Source organism: Zootoca vivipara, chromosome 3 (genome assembly GCF_965207765.1).
Source record: "Zootoca vivipara chromosome 3, rZooViv2.hap1.1, whole genome shotgun sequence".
Lineage (NCBI taxonomy): Eukaryota > Metazoa > Chordata > Lepidosauria > Squamata > Lacertidae > Zootoca > Zootoca vivipara.
The window spans coordinates 26,689,602-26,712,924 of record NC_142586.1 but is presented as its reverse complement, the minus strand read 5'-3'; the positions used below and the strand labels follow the sequence as shown (position 1 = coordinate 26,712,924).

Genomic DNA, 23,323 nt, shown 5'->3' with positions numbered 1-23,323 from the left:
TGAACTATGGGGTTTTTTTTGTGTGCAAGTGCATTGCCTGACAGGTTGCTTTTGAAGGAACATCTTCAAGTGCCCATTTTTAAAAAAATAATTTTGCTCTGGGGTTGACAGTCCCTGCCAGGTGGCCTGGATCATGAGTTCTTCAGCTTGCTGTGTGGAACCTCCCAACCGATTTAACTTCCAACCTGATTCGAGGAAGGAGAAGCAGACGTCCAAGCAGGCCTAAACGGGGCTTTCCGTGTGCTAGCAAGCAACCTCTTTCAACAGAATCCTTTTATTTTACAATTGCAATAGCTGTCGGACATTTGCATGGCAGTACCGGTGCTGGAAAAGGGGGTTGGTGGTTGGCGCACCAGTAGCACGTCCCGCTCTGCACCACCGAAGCGCCTCTGCAACCCTTATCTCACAGTCTCGCACTGCAACCCCCACGATACCCCGACCTTCTCCTTCCCTGCGATTGCAGCAGGAACAGAAACCTTGCTCTCCCCTTTCCCGCCACTCTTTTCCTCCCTGCAGCCGCAGCAGCAGCACGAGACGCCTTCGCCTCGCTTCCGCACCATCTCCCGTGCCTCGCCCAGCCCAGGGAAGGAGAGAAGAACGCGCGTGAGAGAGAAAAAAAGGGAGAGGCGGAGAAGGGAAGGAGAGGAGAGGTGGTAGTAGTGGTGGGGCGGCCTTGTAGCAGCATCGCCATGGCGACAGTGACGTCAGCCCACCCTGGACCTAATTGGAGGAAACCCCGTGGCCCCAGCTGCAGAAGCAGCAGCAGCGCACGGGCCAACCGAACTTCCGCGCGCTCCCCCTCCCTCCCAGCCGTCCACGACTTTTCTGTTCACCTTCGCGGCGGCGCGCAGGAGGGCGATTGGCCGCGCCGTGCTCGGGGGCGGGGCACGGGCTCGGGCAGCGCGCGGCAATAGGCTGAGCCGCGGCGAGCGCGGGCCTAGCAGCGGGAGAGGTTCGCTTTGTGCCAACGCCCTTTTAGCAGCAGCAGCGGCGGCAGCAGCAGCAGCAGCGCTGGTTCTGTGGCTGGAGACGGGAGCGGTTTTCTCTCGCTCTTTCTCTCTCCCCCCTCCCTTCTCTCCTCCTCCTCCCCACCTTCTTGATCCAGCCCCGGAGCGGAGCGAGCGCAGTCGACTCAGTAGGCGCCCGCCGGCCCGGCCTAGCGCCTCAGCGGACTCAGGTGAGAGGGCGACTGCGGCCTGCGCGGCGCGGCGCGGCGCGCTTCCCACTTCCCACTCTCCCTCCCTGGCTGCGCCTTTCCTTGCCTAATTCCTGCCGCGTCGTCCATTTTGTGGAGGCGGCGCGGAGCTCCCGGAGTCGTCGTCCCCTCCGCCGCCGCCGGGGAGGCGCTCGCCTCCGCCATTTCGTACCGGCCCTGCAACCCCGGCATTTCCTGAGGGACGGCGGGAAAGGAGACGGGCGGGAGCGCGGCTGAGGGCAGGGCTGGGTGGCTGCTACCCGCGCCTCACTCGGTCCCTCCTCCGCCTGCGGGGACAAAGGCAGTGCGGAGCCGCCGCCGCTTTTTCCCTTTGCCTCCGGGGGATGGGGGGAATCGGTCGCTTTTTCGCTTGCCCCCCCATCTTTTTATTATACAGGAAAATCGGCCGCCTTTTATCTCCCTTCCCCCCCCCGCCCCAAGGTTCGACACTCCTTTCTCCTTATTTTTTTTTTTTTTTGCACATCTTCCTCCTCCAACTCCAAGCGAGAGGATCGCCCTGGGCTTCTCCGCCTCTGTACACACACTCTTCTCTTCCATCTTCCTTCCCACCCACCCCAGTCCCGCCTGCCAGGCATTGCTTAGCTATCTGCCCCTGAGAAGAATGGCTCGCCCTCTTTTCTCCCTGCCACTTGTGCCTTCTCTCTCTGCTCTTTTTTCTCCTCCCCTTACCCGCCATTCACAAGTCCAGGTTGTAGGTCACCTACGGCGCCACTTCCATTCTCCTCCTCTTAGCCTGCTTTCTTACAAACACTGCATTGGTTTGTGGGTGGGTGATTTTAGACGTAACGTTTGGATTCCCCCCCCCCAAAAAAAACAGGAATCTTTTTTGTTTCTCGGACCTTTAAAAAAAAACACCAGTCTCTAGTGCCCAACTCCAGCATCACACACCTTGGATCTGTATGCTACACTATTCCTGACCGCCATTTCTAAAGGCCTGCTGTCTCCTGTCCACAAGGTGCTGGAAATCTCTTAGGTAGGGAGGGCCTAATCACCTGTTCTGGACATGAGTGCTGCTTCCATTTACTTATCTCAGGAATGGTACATATTTTTGTCAGCTTGGTTTGAGTTGATGCCTTTAGTGACTGTTTCTCAATGGCCTTTGTTTAAGTTGCTCTGTCTCTTGTGGTTTGGATTTCCTAAATCTATAGGAGCTTTTTGCGTGGCTTGTAACTCTCTATTCCTTAGGAGTACAGGTTTCAGAATATTTGTCTCTTGCTGTTCCAGGTTTTGAGGTGCCTTCTGACTTTGTGAAAGGCCCTGCTGTTCCTTTCCCCCTCCTAATCAGTTGCCTTGCTGCTTATACCATTGCTGGCCAACATGGAAAAGACCGAGATGATTCAGAAAGCCAAGCTGGCTGAGCAGGCGGAGCGTTATGATGATATGGCTACCTGCATGAAGGCAGTGACAGAGCAAGGTGTTGAATTATCCAATGAAGAGCGCAATCTTCTCTCTGTGGCGTACAAGAATGTGGTTGGGGGAAGACGCTCTGCTTGGCGAGTGATCTCTAGCATTGAGCAGAAAACTGACGGAAATGACAAGAAGATGCAGCTTGTCAAGGACTACCGAGAGAAAGTGGAGTCTGAACTTAAGTCCATCTGCACTACGGTTCTGGTGAGTTTATGAAGCATACTTCACCTTATTATTTATAGCTAACTTGCCAAGTTGAAGCCTGAGGCCAAGGAGTGGGATGAATTGCATTATGTGAGATGTTGAATTTAAAATGTAAGATGTTGAATTTAAATATAATATTTTCCTTATCTTGCTAGGAACAGGTAAACAAATGTTCGTGAATTTGCTGCAAAAGTGGGTTTCCACTGACAGTTGCTTGGAAAATGTGGGAATGAGGATTGAACTGTGAAAGCTGTTTTATCTGTAATCAGTAGCAATGCAATCTCATAATGCCTTGTATTAAAAAGTCTGTATTTGATGAACTAAATAGACTGAAAAAGCTACATATAGGTTCCCCTGGGGTCATATCTATTGCTTTGTTTGTTGAAATATAGAAGCTAGTATATGCTAAATCCTAAATTCATTGAGTAGAGGATATTCATGGAACAAAGTTGGAATAAATCTCTGCTTCAAATAGTTTCACTTGCATTGCTCTTGCCTGTTTCTTACTTTTATGGGTTCTGGCAGTAGTTTCATATTTCCTACTGCAAGTGATTGAGAGCTAGCACAAGGTTATGAAGAAAAAACAGGTTGTCTGTTTCATAAATATGTCCAAAGCAACAGGCAATACTCTGTAGGCATTCATATTTGGTCTTGGATTCTTTAAGTAGCTATTTTGTTTTTAACAAATCATGGTAAATTGACATGCCAAAGCTAGAGTACTGTTTTTAATTGACCCACCAGAGTCTTCTGTGTTGCTGATAACTAGTAGTAATACTTGCTTTCTCTAAACTCATCTTTTTGTTACAAATCTGCAGTCATTTGATACATTTATTTAAAGTAATTTTTATATCTATATCTGTAGGTAGGCTAGGATAATTAGAATTCGTTTGAAGCTTTTCTCTATTTTCCATTATGCCACCTAAATTTTGATTTGGATTGGGTTAAGGAGGTTGGAAACCAGTGCAGAACAAATGTCCTCTGGTGCTTTGTTTCTGTCTGCAAAAAAGTGTTTCTCTGATCCGTAGGGCACCATCTCAACTCCTAGTGCATATTTATTTTTGTAGGAAACATTGTACATGTTTGTTTCTGACACTTAATTCCTGGCACCAAAGGGGGCTTTTTTGAGTCTGTAAAATAAAATACAGCATTGTATGCTATGCAGCAAAGCACTTTTGAAGTTATGGGGAGTTTAAAAATGAGGGTCTGTTCAATGAAAAGTAAAAAAAATCTCATAGGGCAAGCCTTGGGTGTGTCTAAAGTAGGTCTTTGGATCCTAGCCACTGTCCTTAGTCATCTCTATTGCATACCAGCAGTACAGAAATGCCTTTTGATTTCAAGCTTGAGCTTTCTGGTAGAATATATGGCTATTTGGGGTGGGGTAAAGTGACAATGAATGATTCTAATCTTTTTTAAAAAAACAACCCACCCCAGTATTTTTGGTTATTTTAACACAATTATTTTGCTATGAATGTAGACATTTATATTGGTGTTTCCTTTTGAACCCTGTGCATCCTATTCCATATAAAATTGTTATAATTGAATTGTCAATATTTTCCTAAATATGTAGTAGTGCAGGAAGTACTCTAAATTTTGTTGGCCCAAGGTCTAGCTCTACTCTAAACTTCTCTTGAGCAGTGAACTTTTGGAAAGCTGTATAAACTAATGATATGTAACAAATAAATTTGGACAGACTGGCTGATACTTGGAAAACACAAGAAAAATCAGTAAGCAGTCATTTGTTACACATCTTAGAATTGAAGAGTGAAACTGATTATAATAGAACAGATTGTGTTTTAATATGTATTTGTTGTTGGGTAACTAAATGCTTAGTCATGTTTAGGGACCTTCAAAAACTAGTTTAATTCTGCCTTCAGTTTGCTAACAATTTGTAAAAATGTATATACTGTATGTACTGTATGTACCCAGAGGTACATAGAAAGCATGCTAAGTCATTGTCCAGTCAGCATAGTGGAAGCAAAGGACTTTTCCCTAGCGGAAAAACTGAACACACTTTAAGCAGTTGGGGTGACGCATGCCCATTAAATGCTGTGTTAAAACTAATTACGCAGGTGTTTGTAGGCACAGTTGCATTTTCTGATGTTGTTGTTGTTTAGTCGTTTAGTCCTGTCCGACTCTTTGTGACCCCATGGACCAGAGCACGCCAGGCACTCCTGTATTCCACTGCCTCCCGCAGTTTGGTCAGACTCATGTTCGTAGCTTCGAGAACACTGTCCAACCATCTCGTCCTCTGTTGTCCCCTTCTCCTTGGGTCTTTTCCAGGGAGTCTTCTCTTCTCATGAGGTGGCCAAAGTATTGGAGCCTCAGCTTCAGGATCTGTTCTTCCAGTGAGTACTCAGGGCTGATTTCCTTCAGAATGGATAGGTTTGATCTTCCTGCAGTCCATGGGACTCTCAAGAGTCTCCTCCAGCACCATAATTCAAAAGCATCAATTCTTCGGCGATCAGCCTTCTTTATGGTCCAGCTCTCACTTCCATACATCACTACTGGGAAAGCCATAGCTTTAACGATACGGACCTTTGTTGGCAAGGTGATGTCTCTGCTTTTTAAGATGCTGTCTAGGTTTGTCATTGCTTTTCTCCCAAGAAGCAGGCGTCTTTTAATTTCGTGACTGCTGTCACCATCTGCAGTGATCATGGAACCCAAGAAAGTAAAATCTCTCACTGCCTCCATTTCTTCCCCTTCTATTTGCCAGGAGTGATCAGTGGCCATGATCTTAGTTTTTTTTATGTTGAGCTTCAGACCATATTTTGCGCTCTCCTCTTTCACCCTCATTAAAAGGTTCTTTAATTCCTCCTCACTTTCTGCCATCAAGGTTGTGTCATCAGCATATCTGAGGTTGTTGATATTTCTTCCAGCAATCTTAATTCCAGTTTGGGATTCATCCAGTCCAGCTTGATGAATTTCTGATGTTACTGGACTTGATTAGTTGGTCCTTTGAGCAGCATGAGGTGGTGGGGAACTTAAGTCCCCAGGCCTGAATGTGGCACTCCAGGATGTATTTGACCCAGGACGTATTTGACCGTGGGAGCCCCCACCACTTGGTCCAGGCCACACCCATCACTCTTTCTCTGTATCTTCTTCGAGTACTTTTCTCTGGCTGGAGTGTGTCATTGAATTAATAATGTCTTGTTTATCTTGATGAAAGCTGGGGAGAGGTGTCTGTCTGTCTAAAACTTTAACTGACTGGTGTGTAGCTTACTGTGCAAAGTGGCCCCACCCATCCCTGACATGTGGCCATTAGAAGCTTCCCATGAGGAAATGTGACCCTTTTGTTGAAAAGGTTGTTTGCCCCTGCCCCAAAAATAATGTTCATGTTCTGAAAACTAAAGTTTAGTGCAAGGACATATTTACTGGGAGTCTTCTGCTCATGTGCACTTTTTCTCTCTGAGCTTTTGGATAAGGCTGCTTTCGGCAAACTATCTTAAAACATTTTTCCAAGCAGGCATGATGATAGGAAAGTACTCCATTTGCAGCAGTGAACTGTGTGTATGCCCCTGTATCATGACTAATAGCTGCAGATTGCAGTCCTCAGTTGGGCATGTACTGTACTGTGGAATTTAGGCAGGTAAGTAGAAATGGTCTGTTAAAGAGTAGACAGGAAAAGGAAAGCAGACAGCTGCTTCATATTTCAACTAGGTGGATTTTACAAAGTTAAGGAGATACTATGTCTTGGGTAACTAAGGGAATTAATTCCAACCAAGGTTGGGCACTTTTAAGTGATTATTGTGAGAGAATTGAGCATGCCCGTAGGTGAAATCTGTGCAGCTTAAAATTGTTTGCTTTATATTTCATATTTAACAATCACATTTTGTTGATCATATCTATTCAATGGTTTTGCTAGTCTTCTAAGTTCTGTGCTGAAATGTCAATAGCAAAACATTTTGACATTCTACCAGAAAACCAGAGATTCCAAACACGTCTTAATGGTGGGAGAATTGAGTTCATATATTTTGCAGAACAAAATGCTGTCAATTTCCATTCAAATGACCAATGCTAAAAAGGGTAGCAGCACTTTTGAATGGCTTAGATTCTTCAATCTTTTTTTACATAAAATCTGGGTACAGTGGAACCTCGGGTTACGTGATGTCCTCCAACGCTTCGGGTAATGAGCTCTGCTAACCCAGAAGTAGATTCTCCTTGTTGCGAACTTTGCCCCTGGGTGTAAGCAGAAGTCACGCAGTGGTGGCAGCGGGAGGCCCCATTAGCGAAAGCGCACCTCATGTTAAGAACGGTTTAAGGTTAAGAACAGACCTCCGGAATGAATTAAGTTTGTAACCGGAGGTACCACTGTACTTAAATATCATAACCTTTTTAAGTCAGGTTCCGCAATGCATTCAACAAGCAGGAATGCCTTGTATCTATGTACCATTTTCAGATGTCAGAGACTAATGTAGTAACAGTTATTTTAATTGAATTAGGATGTTTATGAATAAAAGGATGTTCCCAGGCCTGTTGGTTAAAACTGAACACTGATAAATTGTATTTCTGAGAATCAGTGAGGGCTTAAATATACCAGTGCTTTTAAATTTTAATATGGTTACTTCATGAAGAAACCTTCAACATCTCACCTTTTCACTGATGTAGCAGTCCTTAAAGGTAAAGGTAAAGGGACCCCTGACCATTAGGTCCAGTCATGACCGACTCTGGGGTTGCGTGCTCATCTCGCATTATTGGCCGAGGGAGCCGGCGTACAGCTTCCAGGTCATGTGGCCAGCATGACAAAGCCGCTTCTGGCAAACCAGAGCAGCACATGGAAACGCCGTTTACCTTCCCGCTGTAGCGGTTCCTATTTATCTACTTGCATTTTTTGACATGCTTTCGAACTGCTAGGTTGGCAGGAGCTGGGACCAAGCAACGGGAGCTCACCCCGTCACAGGGATTCAAACCGCCGACCTTCTGATCAGCAAGCCCTAGGCTCAGTGATTTAACCACAGCGCCACCTGGGTCCCTGTAGCAGTCCTTACGTTATACAATATAAAGTGGCAAAATAAATGATGACTTAATAAACCAATTTAATATTTGTGTATGTTCATCTCCTCATAACATGAATTCTCTAGGTGATATGCAACAATTTGAAGTAAGCAGAAATCCAGTTTAATATAATAAAACAGACAAGTATAGCTGGTAGAAACAGCTTAAAACTAGGGATCAGTATTGGGCCATTGCTACTCATGTATTGTTGGAGTCTGTTAAAATAGTTTAGAAATAAATCTATGCAGTGTGCACACAGGTACTGATTAGGAAAGGAATTTTGATTTAAACTAGTATTGTAATGAACTGAAATGCTATGACAGATTTAAACAGCCTTATGCCAACCATTTTGTGATTGGTGGAAAAGGGAGAGAATGCCCTGCTGATTGTACTAAATAAAATTAGTTTTGTCTCCTGACTTTCAACAGCTATTCGGAGGGTTAAGCCTTGGTGCATGAGCAGAACACAGCATGTGCCCCTTAAGACCATGGCTATTATTGATAGGTTGGATATCTCCCCCCCCCCCTGTATTAGTGTCCTAGTTAGAGCTTGGTTTTACAGTTCAGTAATTAAGAAACGATCAATTTGCATGTGTTAGTAAAAGGCACAAATCACTCCCTGGTAACAGAGAAGACTGTCAACCACTGGATGGATTACCACTGAGACTGAATGCAGGATTGTAACATACTTCAGTACTTGTTTTTTACTTAAACCACACAGTTGTAGTCCACTAACTTCCTAATGCTTTTCAAATCAAGTAGCTTAGTGCTAAGAACCACAGTACAATTCTGAATGCCAAAAGCATTCTTCATAGCTGAATTAAAGTGCAACGCAATATTATTTCTTCTCCAACCTCTCCAAAGTGTTATTTTTGTGGATTTCTGTAGTGGGGACCTATTAGTTCATTAAACAAATGCGTAAAAGAGTGTATTTAAACACTGCTACATCTCAAAACATAGCAAAGTAGTTTACAACATTAAAAAGGTGGAAACCATACAATGAAAGCATTAAAATGTATCTCACAATATCTTTCAACATGATAATAATTTACTATATAGGATTGCATGTAGACATGCTGAGGTCAAAAGTATCCAACAAGTTGGGTGTAGCAGTAAGTAATTGGATTGTGAATTTAAAAAATACTTCAAAATTCACTTGAAATATAATTGTATTAACAACTTTGAAATATATAGTATGGCAGTAGGATCATGTGTGCATCAGATCCACAGGTGAGCCAAAAATGCCACAGAATCCAGTAATAGGTGCAGAATTTTGACTTCTTTCAAACAAAAGTAGTTTCTAGTTCTTATGGCTGAATTATATGTTTAAGCTATGATTATGTAAGCAACGATTGCTGAAATTTCAGGTGCCGTAGAAATTACTTGATAAATCCCACGCCAGCCATCATAACAAGTGATCTTGTTCCTTGCTTAGACAGTTGGCCAAGTGCAGAATATTAAGTTGTGTTAAGAGTGCTCATGTGGCCCTGATTAGTTAAACTTAAGGTGTGTTCCTAAGCATATTTGCTTGGAAACAAGTTCCATTGAAATGGACTTCTTCTCAAGTGAGAGTATTTGAGATTCAGTTTCATATCTCTACTGCTGGAGCACAATGTTTGAGGTTGGTTCAGTTTCGCAAGCTGATTCATCTTTGCAATCTGATTCATCAGGGGCTTGAGAGTTTCTCACAGGAATGATTCATGTCATGTGTTTTTGGAGCAATTAAATATGTGCTGGTACTAATTTAGTATATTCTAGCTTACAGTAGAGAAAGGAGTTGACTATGCACACCTCTCACAGTACAGTATTAGTATTTTATTTTTCTTATTAAATTTGTATACCATTTATCAGATCACAGGGCGGTTCACAACATAAACATACAAAACGAAAGCACAAAATACATAATAAAACAAAAACAAACCAATAGCATGCCCCCCAACAAAGACATTTAAAAGGCCATAGAATGGTAATCAATCAGAAAGGTGTGCTTATAGAGAAACATTTTTGCAACAGAGAGCCACTGTAGAAAAGGCCCATTCTTGAGTTGCCACATGCTTCAGCTGAAGCATTGCTACAGTGGTACCTCGGTTTAAGTACACAATTGGTTCCGGAAGTCTGTACTTAACCTGAAGCGTACTTAACCTGAAGCGAACTTTCCCATTGAAAGTAATGGAAAGTGGATTAATCCATTCCAGATGGGTCCGCTGAGTACTTAAACTGAAAGTACTCAAACCGAGGCGTACTTAAACCGAGGATTCAAAGAGAAAGTGAGGAGTAGATTAGATCAGGAAGTATATTACAATAAACCATAGACCAGGCATCCCCAGACTTCGGCCCTCCAGATGTTTTGGACTACAATTCCCATCATCCCTGACCACTGGTCCTGTTAGCTAGGGATCATGGGAGTTGTAGGCCAAAACATCTGGAGGGCTGCAGTTTGGGGATGCCTGCCATAGACCATAAAATTGACTTGTTGATTTTACATGCAGAAAAGAGTTGACCCTAGCTATTAATTGCTACTATAGGCTTACTGTACTTGAGGTTAACAGTTGGCATTTTCCAGACTAGGTGTCTTATAGCTGTCTTTACCATCTCCTGCTGACATTTAGTACTGCCTTGTTACCTGTCTGTGTCATGTATGTTTGATTAACCCACACTTTCCGCACAAAAGTGTTAGATGTTGCATCTGTTTAGACAGTAACAAGATAATGATTATAAATCAGAGGGGTAGGTATGGAATTGGAATAACTATGCATATACAGTGGTACCTCGGCTTAAGTACACAATTGGTTCTGGAAGTCTGTACTTAACCTGAAGCGAACTTTCTCATTGAAAGTAATGGAAAGTGGATTAATCCGTTCCAGACTGTCCACAGAGTACTTAAACTGAAGCGTACTTAACCTGAAGTGAACTTTCCCATTGAAAGTAATGGAAAGTGGATTAATCCATTCCAGACGGGTCCGCGGAGTACTTAAACTGAAAGTACTCAAACCGAAGCGTACTTAAACTGAGGTATGACTGTATCTTCTGTGGGTGTACCTCCATCACCCAAAGCTGGAGCAAACATTTGGTATAGACTGAGTTATCAGTTCCCTTTTAGATTGAAGGGCTGAGTAGACTACTAGACAGTGTAAGCAAGTCTGAACTTAATCTGTATCCAAGTAGGGCTGGGAGAAACTCTTGTCTGAAACTCCAGAGAGCTGTTGACAGTGTAGACAATACTGAGCCTAGTCTGATTCAGTGTAAGGCTGTGTTCTATGTTCTTACCGGTAGCTCTGTGAGGGAGTGTAAATTACAGTTCCCAGAATTCTTTTCTTTAAAGAGAAGGCCAATAGCTCAGTGGCAGAGTGTCTGCTGTGTATGCAGTAGGCCCCAGGTTCAATTCTTGGCATCATGTTGGGTTGGGAAAGACCTCTGCCTGAAATCCTGAACGGTGGCTGCCAGTCAGCTTAGACAATGCTGAGCTAGATGGACCCAATGATCTGACTTTGTATAATGCAGTTTCCTTTGTTCCTATGAAATGTGTTATTTCGGACCCCTTTAGTCTATTGCAGTGTGTTGACTTTTAAATGGCATCTTTGTCATTTAAAAGCAAAATGAGTTGAAAAACCACCTGCATTTCATTATGTGACTTGGGGTGATAACCAGGGAGCACTTGAGCAAAAATGCACTATTAGTCAGTTTGCAAGTGCATAAATTTGACCATTAAGTTATAATTGCTAAAGTAACAATTATAGTAGCTCTGCATGTAGAACTTAGGTCTAACCTCTTTGCAAAAAGCTCCATCCATGTTGGTACAGCTGGGCTAAAATGGTAGTCTGTAGGATATACTGAACGAGACTCCTTCCACTTTTGCCTGAACAAATGGTTTATGCCAGGCATCCCCAAACTTCGGCCTTCCAGATGTTTTGGACTACAATTCCCATCTTCCCTGACCACTGGTCCTTTTAGCTAGGGATCATGGGAGTTGTAGGCCAAAACATCTGGAGGGCCACAGTTTGGGGATGCCTGGTTTATGCTATATTATTACCAGACAACATCTTGCTGTGTGCTTTCTTTCTTTAGTCAAACCATTCAGATAAAGTAGTGAAGAATACATTCTGAAAGAAAGATATGGCACGTCTTTAATTCTAATAAATATATGAATTGTAGAACAGAAGATTTATTAACAGTAGATTGCATTTAATGCTACTGGTACTATATATTTGCATAGAAAAGCAGGCATTGAATGCAAGCAATATTTTCAAAACTTTAATCTAGACACCAAAGGGAAAGATGACTGTGTATTGAGAAATTAAATTGCTCTCTACTCTCTGAAGCTTAAAGCACCAGAAACTCAGAACAGCTTAAGAGACCTAAGATATTACCTGTTCTTAGGCTTACTTTCTAAAATGCATGAGATGAAATGAAGAGACAGGGAGGGAGGAAAGCAAACTCAAGCCCCCTAGTTCTTTGTTCTTCCAGCTGGAATGGAAGCAGTTCATGGAGAGGAGGAGCTAAAAGTTACTACCGGTAGTCACAACAGAGCTGATAACAGTGTCTGCTTCCATTCTCCCTCTGCTGTAGCATGATAAATCTAGCCTCTTGGCAGTTAACAGTGGAACTTAATGACATTTTAGAGCAATTCCATTTAAGAGGGGAGAGTTTATTCCCTGCTTCTGTTTGATTCCTTGAAAGCTTTGATACATATTCAAAATCAAAACATTTTGTACATAGGGTGTGAGTCATTTAATAATGAGTCCTGTCAGCAGAAGCCCTGTACAAGGACTTCTGCTCTCCTCCCCTGTGCATCCCTGAAATTAACTCTGTGTGTGTGTGTGTGTCAGGAGCACCCCAAGAACAGCATGTGGGGGGGGGGGCAAGAGACGCAAAGATCGTTCATCTGGTAAGCTGAAATGCTTGTGCTGATGGAATGATCAGAAGAGTGAAACACTGAATTTCTCCCTTAGTGGCAAATTAAGCATAGTATGAAAACACAATGTTGCTAGCAAATGTTTGACATGGGTGTCTTGTAGGGAAAATAGGTCTTCCATTTCAAGTTTTCTCTAGATTCTAGGACTATCTTGCTGGTCACACTTCTGGCTGGGAAAAATATAAGTTTGTTCTTTCAAGTTGGTTTCAAAATATGTCTCTACCTCAAGTTCTTTTAACTTGCCTAGGTGTGTCTGGTTCTGACCATGCTGCTTCGTTACCCAACGTGTTGATTAGCCTAAAAATTGGCTGTCCAGTGCCAGACGTCTGATACAAAAGAAGGTTCACAAATTTTAGTAGCTGCGGAGGATGTTAACCAGAACTTTAGCATGACTGTTTAAGACTTTCTCTTGTAGACATACAAGGCTAATAGCCAAAGGTTCCAATTGGCTGTTCTTTCTCATCATTGGATATGGTGTGCATACAGTTGGACTATGGGTGACTTGTCAGGGCTTCAGACATCAACTTATTATTAATCAAAAGCAGAAGTGACTTTAAATACCGTATTTTTCGTTCCAAAAGATGCACTTTTAAAGAGGAAATTATGCATGGTCCCTGGAGCTGAATTGCCCAGGGGCTAAAGGCAGATTGTGCTTTTTAAAAAGAAAAAAGAAAAAGAAAAGAAAGAGCTAAAGGGTAACTAGGGAAAGAGAAAGGAACCCACTCAGCAGCTGATTGCAAGAGATTGGAGAGGGAGATAAGGCAGCTAGCTCCCTTCCCGCCCCTCCCTGCCCCTTGCCTAGGCCTCAGTAGTTGTCTGCAGAGGGAGACATGTGACTGGCAGATTAGATTATCTGCCTGGAATCTGTAGAAATGGGTCCCTTTCTTAGAGAAGCTGCAGAACTGTAAAACAGGATTTTTTCCCTTTGCAAGGAAACTCAGCAACTTTGAACTGATCCTAAAAAATGGAGCTTTTCTCCCTTTGCAAAAAAGATGCACAACTCTGAGCTGACCCCCCCCCCCAAAAAAACCCAGGACTTTTCCCATTTGCAAAAAAGCTGCACAACTTTGAGCTGATCCTAAAAAAATGGAGCTTTTCCCCTTTGCAAAATAAGCTTCTTCAAATATTTAATTGGGGGGGGGCAAGGTACCTAGGCCTCTAGGAGTTGGTTGCTATGCCTAGGACAATTCAAGAAAGCAAAATATTTTTTTCTTGTTTTCCTCCTCTAAAAACTAGGTGCTTCCTATGGTCAGGTGCGTCCTATGGAGCGAAAAATAACGTATGCTGAAACAGCTGAATTAGATTATTCTCCACTGTGAGGAAATAAAAGCAGCTTAGTGGAAAAGTGGGTGGAGAGAGCGACTGTGTGATATATCATAGTGGTCCTTTATGTAGGGGTGGCTTTAGCTAAAGTTTATGCTTCAGCTATAATTTAAATGCATATTGTTGGCAAAAAATAGTTACTTGAATCTGTACATTCCAATTCAAAAAACCCTCATTAAACAGATCTTTGACTAAATCAGCACAATTTTTTTTAGCATGGCACATAAGGAAAAATAAACCATTTGAACATTGAACTATTTGAACCATATTGAATATGGTTTGTGCAGTAAGATGATTGGCTGAAGCTGCTAAATACTTAAAAAGTAATCATGGAGTATCTGGATGGAATCATTACTTTGGACAACTGTCACAGGGAGATCTGGTACAAGACAATCAAATGAATTGTGACTGTATTGGTGGCAGTAGTTTGCTGCAAAGGTGATGGGTGTAGCTTTTCTATTCAGTGCAGCAGTTAGTGTGCTTTAAAAACTTGCTTCCATTTTTAATGCAGCACTTGGGTATTTATTTTGAGAATGAATTAATCAAAAGTGGAAACAGTGGAAAAATAACTAGGAATAGTTCTATGGCCAAAAAAAAATCACACTCACTCCCTATACTTTATTTGTACAACTTCTTTTTCTTGCGAGCTGTTGATTATGAATTTTTCTTTGGTAAGCAGCCTCTTCTGTCAGAAAGTGATGTATCTCATAGTGAAAGAACGGGGTAATGGGCATGTATCCACAATTCCTAAAGGTTTGCTTCATACCTGACTCAGTTTTTACTCCAAAAAGTAAATCTAATTTTGGGTACAACACTTCAATCCTTCATTTGTATTGCCCATCTTGAAAGACAGTCTCAGGGGACAAACAGTGCCACTTCTTAAATTGAAACACCATTTCTCTTGCTACAGGGTCTTTGTCTACTTAGTGCATAATACAGTATATCAAAATGGTATTTTAGCAATCATGCATATTGTGTCTGAACACATCTGTGGTAGTATTTATGGCCAATAATAATACTTTCCCCTTCCCTTTCTATTGAAATTACTTAAAATTCTCTCCCCTCCTCTTTTGTTAGGAGTTGCTGGATAAGTACTTAATAGCTAATGCAACTAACCCAGAGAGCAAGGTGTTCTATCTGAAGATGAAGGGAGACTACTTTCGATACCTGGCAGAAGTTGCAAGTGGAGATGACAGAAAACGTGAGTACCATATTCATTTAAGCCTCTGCTTTTCAGTAAAGGTATATCTAGTCCCAGGTGGCGCTGTGGGTTAAACCACAGAGTCTAGGGCTTGCTGATCAGAAGGTTGGCGGTTCGAATCCCTGCAATGGGGTGAGCTCCCGTTGCTCGGTCCCAGCTCCTGCCCACCTAGCAGTTCGAAAGCACATCAAAGTGCAAGTAGATAAATAGGAATGAAACCAGTGGGAAGATAAACAGTGTTTCCGTGCGCTGCTCTGGTTCGCCAGAAGCAGCTTTGTCATGCTGGCCACATGACCTGTCTGCTGTCTGCGGACAAACGCCGGCTCCCTCAGCCTATAGAGCGAGATGAGTGCCACAACCCCATAGTCGGACACGACTGGACCTGATGGTCAGGGGGCCCTTTACCTTTTTATATCTAGTCTTATAAATAATAGTTACATTTTGTGTGTGAAGAAAATGTTAAGAACCTGCTAGTTTGTCTCATAATCCCCTTTGCCTTGCTTTTTCTTAACAGAAACAATAGAAAATTCACAGGCAGCTTATCAGGAGGCATTTGACATCAGCAAGAAAGAGATGCAACCCACACATCCAATTCGTTTAGGCCTAGCGCTTAACTTTTCTGTATTTTACTATGAGATCCTCAACAACCCAGAGCTGGCTTGCACATTGGCAAAGACAGTAAGTTGACTTTGGGTGTGTGTGGGAAAGTTAGTTTGAATAAGGGACCAGGACTCCTTAACCACACCTGCTTATCTTCTTGGATACTGAAATTGTATATATGGGTGTGTTCACTTTACTTATTCTTCAGAGGACTGCTAGTTCCTCTTGCTTCTACTTCCTCCTTGTGGCATTCAGTCACCTGATAGAGCATGCAGAATAATTTTAACAGTGAAAGCTATGAACAGGCACATCATTGATGGCTGGTCTTAAAACATTTTTGTTTCGAGAGGCTTATGTTATTGTCTCACAAGGGTTTCATTTCTAGGCCCACTTTGGGAAATAAACACCTTTAGTCATAGTAGAACATGAGCTGAGTGAACATAATTTAGGTTTGATCTGAAGTGGCATCATTACAGTATTTCCCCACATTAAGATTAATGCATATTCTCCAAAGGAAAGCCTACATCCATGTAGAGTTGAATGTTTAAACACAACCACAGATATATAACCCCAAGTTAAATACCAGCCCACAGAAAACCTAAATTGCTGTACATTAAACTTGTAGCAGGAAACGTTCACTGAATACTAACTTCTCTTGCTTCTGAAATGTCTTCCAGAATAGGCTTTAAACAATGACTGTGCTGATATTCAAATGTTTATCCTATATCAAAGCAATTTATGTAAAAAAGAAACAGCCTAAACTTCTGAAGGAATACCTCATCTGATGGCTTGTTTTTAAAACATATCTACTTTGGGGGGGTTCTTTTACCTAAAGCGTAAGAATAATCTGAATTTCTTTCCTAGGCTTTTGATGAAGCCATTGCAGAACTTGATACGCTGAATGAAGACTCATACAAAGACAGCACTCTCATCATGCAGTTGCTTAGAGACAACCTCACAGTAAGATGTGCCTGGTCTTTCTACAGTCATTGTGCTTGGACTTTGGGTTCCCAAATAGTGTCAGCTAGGTTTTTGGAGTAGTACTCCTGCTGCATTTATTAAAAGGGAGTTGTGAACTGGGGTTGTGATGGATGTAAAACCGAGAATATCTCACTTCTGATAATACTGCTTGCTTCTAAGAATATTGCTCATTACTAAATTGGAGATTGTACATCTAGGCTTGATAGACTTAACAGACATATTTAGAAATATAATAAGGTGCAAGATAAACTACTGCTTTTCCTGTAGTTTGCCAGATGAAGTAGGTCACTGATTTTACTTTTGTGCCAGGCTGCTATTGAGAATGGTGTTGCAGGTGAACCATACCTGATTGTGGCTGTTCTTCTTTCCAGTTATGGACATCAGACAGCGCAGGAGAAGAATGTGATGCTGCAGAAGGTGCAGAAAACTAAACTGCATATGGAGTGTCATTCCCCTTCTCAAGAAACCTTTTTACACGTCTCATTCCTTATAGCTCCACTTGGATTTCCTATAGCAAAGAGAAGCCATCCATGTGTATGGAAATCAATTTATAGTCTTTTCACACTGCAGCTTTGGGAAAACTCCATTCCTTGATTTGTGTTTTGTCCTGGCCTTCCTGGTGTGCGTTTACTGCTGTAGAAAAGTATTAATACTGGCTTAATTTCCATATAAACATAAGTAACTTCCAAACACTTATGTAGCGGACTAAAGTTATCTGGTATTTAAAAAGAAATCTGAACCAGTTCCTGCAAGCAACTGTGGTGGTTTTTTTTTTTTTGTATTACAGTGATGACATGAAAATGTAGTTAATGCAACTAAAGAGTGTTCAACACAGTTCAATTCTCCACATTCCCTTTTTATTCTGCAGGGGTTTCTTGGTGATTTGACTTTCCCGTGCTACTGTGTATTCGTTTCTGTAGGATCTGGGGTGTCTTGGGCCAAATGGGGAGCATGGCAGAGTGGCTTCCTATATGTGTGTACAGCAGGAGCTACTGAGTGTTTTAAATACAGGGATTCTTCTTACTCTTCAGTTGCTGCTGTTCAACTGCTATCCCCTCCCAATAAAAAATTCACTTACACTCCTGCCTTTGTAGTTCTGGTATTCACTTGATTATGTACTAGAAGCAGCATGTTACTGCCAGAATACAGGGAGTGCCTTTTTGGCAGACTAAATTGCATGTCATTTCTTAACACTGGAATGGGGGAGGGGGGGGAAGAGGTCATATGTCCGAGTATAAAACTTTTCCATGCAGATTTGTGCACATGTATGAAGGTGTCAAGTTCGTCCAGTGATTGTTCCTTAGATAGATGGACCACTATTGTGTGTTGCTAATCATTGATTGTAGTCCCAAAAAAGCCTTGTGAAAATGTTAATGCCCTATGTAACAAAATAACATTAAATAAAATTACATTTTATAAACCACTAAACTGTTGCTTTGTAACATTTGCATGCAGCTTCATCTAGGAATAAGTCCCATCTAAACTGTTTTACTATGCTGTAACTGAAGTTTTCAAACTGTAATGCTTGCATTGTGTGTGTGTGTGTGTGTGTGTGTGCGCGCGCACTTCTCTGATGCATTGCATGAAGTGAAATGATGTTCTGGCATTCACTAAAGTTTTTAACATATAGCATGCATTCTCTTACATATGCATAGTGCATTGCAATGCTACTGTTACAAGAGGTATTCATACAGGTAAACTGAAACATTCTGAAAATACTACCTGCTTTGTCAGGGGCCTCCTACCTAGAGCCACATGTAATTACATAGCTTTAGGAATGCTCCAGCATCAGACCAATCACTTGGACCCTAAATGGAAGCATTTCTAAAAGTACCTTTTAACAGTCAAACATACTGTGGCATAAAACAGGCAGAGCTCTGGTCATGGGGAAAATGCTTATCCCAAGACTGTTTCGCATGCACTTGCATGTGTTTTGCTGGACCATTTACCACAGTTTTGCCATGCAGGTTGTGCACCTGATTGGACCTTCTTGCTGCTAGGCCGTTCAATTTTATTTATTAAGACTGCTAATCGGCCACCTTGCAAATACACTCAAGGTGGTGAACATACATAATTTAAACCTGTAAGAACAAAACTGCATTGAACCAAATAGCTGGGTGAACCAAAGGTAAAACTACAAATATTCCTTTCTGCCCTTCAAAGGTAAAATGGGAGGACTGGGGGGAAGCTTATTCCATTGAAGGGAAATACCCTGATTCTCTATGCCTGCTCTTGAACGTCTGGACGATGGTACTCAAAGCAGAGCCTGATATGAGCACCGCAGCTTGCATTGTGAACAATGTAAGAAGTGGTGCGTTCCATGTTAATGTGGGATCAGGTTGTGAAAGGTTCTAAATGCATGCAATACTTACACAGGCAAATATCCTGTGTTCTGTATATTGTTTGTTTCGGGACCAAAACCTCACTGCAACTCCGTTCAGTTTTTGTTCCTGATTAATACCCTTTGTCATCTCAATCGGGTGCCAGTGTTTTCAGAAAAGGAATACTTGCAACATTCCCTTTCTTTCCCATGTTCTGTCTAGTTGCTTCACTTAGGCTTCCAGTTGAGCAATTTTGCTTTTGTAGGCAGGCTACAAATAATAATATTAATTTTATTATTTATACCCTGTCTATCTGGCTGGGTTTCTCCAGCCACTCTGGGTGGCTTACAACATATATAAAAGCATGGTAAAACATCAAACATTAAAAACTTCCCAATGCAGGGCTGCCTTCAGATGTTTTCTAAAAGTTAGGTAGTTTAGCATATTGGTGGAGTCCACATATTTGGTGTCATTGATCATGGCTATGACAAGCATGGGAATGAGGCAACTTTGTCAAGTTTTGTGGCGTAAATACTCCACTACTAAGTGGCATGTATTGTAGAAAATGGGAATAATGATGTCATCCTGTACATGCTTGCTTAATAAAATAGGTGATGCTTGGGGGTTGGCTCCTGTTAACAGTATACACTGAGTCTTCTCAGTAGTTAAACAAATGAGTCGTGCTCATTTTCCGTCACCACTGCCTTTAAATACCTTTGAGCTGTCATTAATGGTGAAGCAAAACTGCTTCCAAAGAAAAGGTTGCTTTTCACTTCCCCATCTTCTATGTAAGGTTTTCCAAATCTTGCCCCTCCAGGACTAATAACCCAGACCTTACTAGACCACACTTGGCAGCTTATTTACCCCTGTGCTGTGGCTTCTGAATTGGACGAGAACCTACAAGCAGCAACCTTGACCATGACCTGTGATTAGAATCTTGAGTTTAAAATTTAATTTAGGAGTCGAGTGGCCTCACTCCTACCTCACCACATCCTTAAAAAAATTAGATGGCAGCAAGAATGTAAACTTGTGGCAGTTGTGAAGCTGTTATGCCTAAAAGACTAGGAATGTTATGTGGTGATCAAAGTTGAAATCTCTAGAAGCTCCCAAGGTTCCCAAAGTGAACCTCTTTGATCATTCTGTGACAGCCAGCAGGTGGCACTGTTGATTTTTACCAAAACAGATTCAACGGAAATGCAAGTTTCTGTGCCAAAAGCCAAAGTGAAGAATAACCTTGAGGCCTGTGTTCTAGGTAGCCCATTCTAATTTAAAGGAAAGGGCAATGACTAGAGCTGAGTATCTAGTGCACTGTTAGTAATAAAGACAAATAGCTGTTCAAAAGGATTACACCAGTTTCACAAGGTGAAGTGTTCAACCTGGAATTTGAGGAAGTCATAAATCCTGGCTCTTCCGAATGCTGAAATGTATGATTGGACAGGGGAAGTTATCATTTCTATCAACAGCTATAATTTAGTGACCCTTCTAAGAATAATTGACAACAGGAAAGAGCCGGTGACTAATTGGAAGAGCTTCAGTACTATTTTTTACGATTTCTGTTGATAATGAAGTGGGAAAGGTGGTGGCATTGTCTATATATTTAGAATTACATTGGTACCTCGACTTACGAAGACGATCCGTTCCGCGGCCGTCTTCGGAAGTCGAAGTCTTCGGTTGTCGAAGCGCACGTTCTGTGCATGCGCCAAGCACGATTTCGCGCTTCTGTGCATGCACCAACCGCGTGCGGCGAAAAGACTTCCGGGGTTTTCGACTTCGGAAGTTGAAACCTTCAGAAGTCAAATCGTTTGGATGTTGAGGTACCACTGTAATAAGGCAGAGAGAATACAGTTTTTAGGAAATTCTGCTTCTACCTGGTTACTCCCATTCCCAAACATAATTATCACACTCCTTATCTTATTCCCACAGTAACAACTTTGCTTGCTTGCTTCCAACCAACCATATGTAACTACTTGCCATTTTATATTCATTCCGGCCTAGTAACTCTTCATGCTATGTATGAAAAGGTGTCTCATACCTTTCTTGGTGAGGAAGGAAATACAACTCATGAACATGTGCAAGCAAAATATCCTGTGTGTATAATGTTTCATATAAGAAGGTATATGGAACAAAAAAACGTGACAGAACAAAACATGACAAAGCTGTGGCAACTGCACTTTCCACGTTTCATAGATGCTGCTATAGGTCTCGCGCGTAGTCTGGAATGGGTAAGGGATGCTCTTATCCAGACATCCCCAAACTGCGGCCCTCCAGATGTTTTGGCCTACAACTCCCATGATCCCTAGCTAACAGGACCAGTGGTCGGGGAAGATGGGAATTGTAGTCCAAAACATCTGGCGGGCCAAAGTCTGGGGATGCCTGCGTTATCTGAATGACTTGGGTGGCTGCTTGTGCAGAAATGAGTGGCAATGGGTAATGGGTAGAAGAGGAGGAGGTGCTAATTTCAGATCACTGGGAGAGGGAAGAAGGAAATGTTATTATCACTTGTGTGTCTCATCCTAGTTTCCCACACTCTGCTAGCCAGATTTTTTTTGGGGAGGGATCTAAAAGACAGTACAGTACAGTATTTATCCACCCATTGGGAGGAGCTGCGCATGGACAAAACAGGATGGCATCTCTTTAAATGCTTGTTCCAAATCCTACATTTGCCTGGATGAAGAAAACGTTGGAAGATTTACACCTTCATAACAAAAGCATTTTTCGACCCACCCATCTAGATGGGGGAGGAACTTGAAAAGTCCCTGGGATATGGAAAAAGCTACACCACCAATTCCTCTGGGTTTCCCCCCCTGCATTAACATCTTGTTTTTCAGTCATGGGATCAAACATGACTTAACCTAGTGTTCTTGAATAAGTCTACCTTCCTCAAGAGTCCCTGTCTCTTATTCATGGGAATAGCAATACACACACAGAAAAGCATCCCTCTATTCCTCCCTTTTCTTTAGAAGAAAATGACCAAGGTGGCTAAGAATATGAACATACAATAAATAAAGCATTAACACGAGTCCATTTATACAAGTTTTCATTCATTTATTAAAAAGCAATAGACTCACGAGGGGGGGGGGTGCAATGAGCACAGTTGACGAAAACAAAAACCACTGTATTTGCTAATCGTGCAGTCAAAAGTTAGCACTTCGGAGACGCGCTTTGGATCCCCTTTAAAGCAGCATTCCTAAACACACACAATTACTAGAGAGCAGCTTTTCTCCGGCCTTAGTTTCTGTGCCTGCACGAAAATAAAAACCCAAGCAACCGGGAAGTCCTTTCGTCTGCTTGGGAGGCACACATCTGGCCGATTTTCCCCTGCCGCGCCACAGCATTTAAAGAGGCTTTTCTCCCGCACCCCAAGGCCGACGCGGAAAGGAAGACCGCAAACTACGCCGGCGCTTCAGGGCGTGACAAGGCCGCGTCTCGGCCTCCAAAGCGCCTCCCGGAGCGGAACAAAGATGGCGGCCGGCGTTTGCGCGCCCATAATGCTCCGCGGGAGGCCCAAGCGACCGGGCGGTTCTTCCGGACTCGGGGCGGCGGCGGCCTCAGCTGGGCATAGCTGAGAGAGAAAGAGGGCGAGAGGACCGAAACTTATGTGAGAGAAAGAGGGAACGGAACAGCCTGTCCGTCGTCGGTTCCCTTCTTCCCTTCTGCTTAGAGGAGGAGGAGAGCCATGAGGCGCCGGGCGCCGCCGACCTCCTTCCCGCTCCCCGCCCTGCTCCTTCTCCTGTTGGTCTTCGGGGCTCCCGAGTTGGGGGCGTTGAGGCACCCTTCCCCTCGGCCTGCCCCACAGCACCGGGGCAGGCACCGGCCGCCGCGATACGGTGAGTTATTGGAGAGAGAAAGAGAGGCGGACTTCCATAGACCCTTCTTTCCCCAGGCACCTTCGGGGTGCGGGTGGGAAACTTGGGGGGGGGGGCGTCGCTAGCCATTACCTGCTCCCCCCTCTTCCCCTTATCTCTCTTCAGTTAATAGAAAATTTAAAGTAAAGGAACCCGTTGGGATATGCCACTGTGTTTGGCGGGGTTTGTTTGTGCTGGGAGAGTTTCAGGCTGCCCTCCGTGGCTGCTCCGAAAGCAGCGCGCTGGAAAAGAAGAGCCCAGCACCCGAGGTGTGTTTGGTGGGGCTTTGGGGTGGGCAGGTCGCACACTTCTGAACATGCCT

The 23,323-nt window shown here is 42.9% G+C and overlaps 2 protein-coding genes across 2 annotated transcripts in view; both read left to right on the top strand.

The window, feature by feature from the left end:
- The first annotated feature begins 977 nt into the window (after positions 1 to 977).
- YWHAQ (tyrosine 3-monooxygenase/tryptophan 5-monooxygenase activation protein theta) lies at positions 978 to 18,263 on the top strand. Its single transcript, XM_035109870.3, has 6 exons — positions 978 to 1,177; positions 2,441 to 2,827; positions 15,131 to 15,254; positions 15,769 to 15,932; positions 16,719 to 16,814; positions 17,207 to 18,263. The coding sequence occupies exons 2-6, from the start codon at positions 2,534 to 2,536 to the stop codon at positions 17,264 to 17,266; spliced, it is 738 nt and encodes a 245-aa protein (XP_034965761.1). The 5' UTR covers positions 978 to 1,177; positions 2,441 to 2,533; the 3' UTR covers positions 17,267 to 18,263.
- A 4,333-nt stretch (positions 18,264 to 22,596) lies between these two features.
- ADAM17 (ADAM metallopeptidase domain 17) overlaps positions 22,597 to 23,323 on the top strand; it is a 28,846-nt gene continuing 28,119 nt past the window's right edge. The window contains exon 1 of the mRNA XM_035109867.3: positions 22,597 to 22,983. Within this exon, the coding sequence (XP_034965758.2) occupies positions 22,833 to 22,983 (151 nt within the window). The 5' untranslated portion in view covers positions 22,597 to 22,832. The remainder of the gene's footprint in view (positions 22,984 to 23,323) is intronic.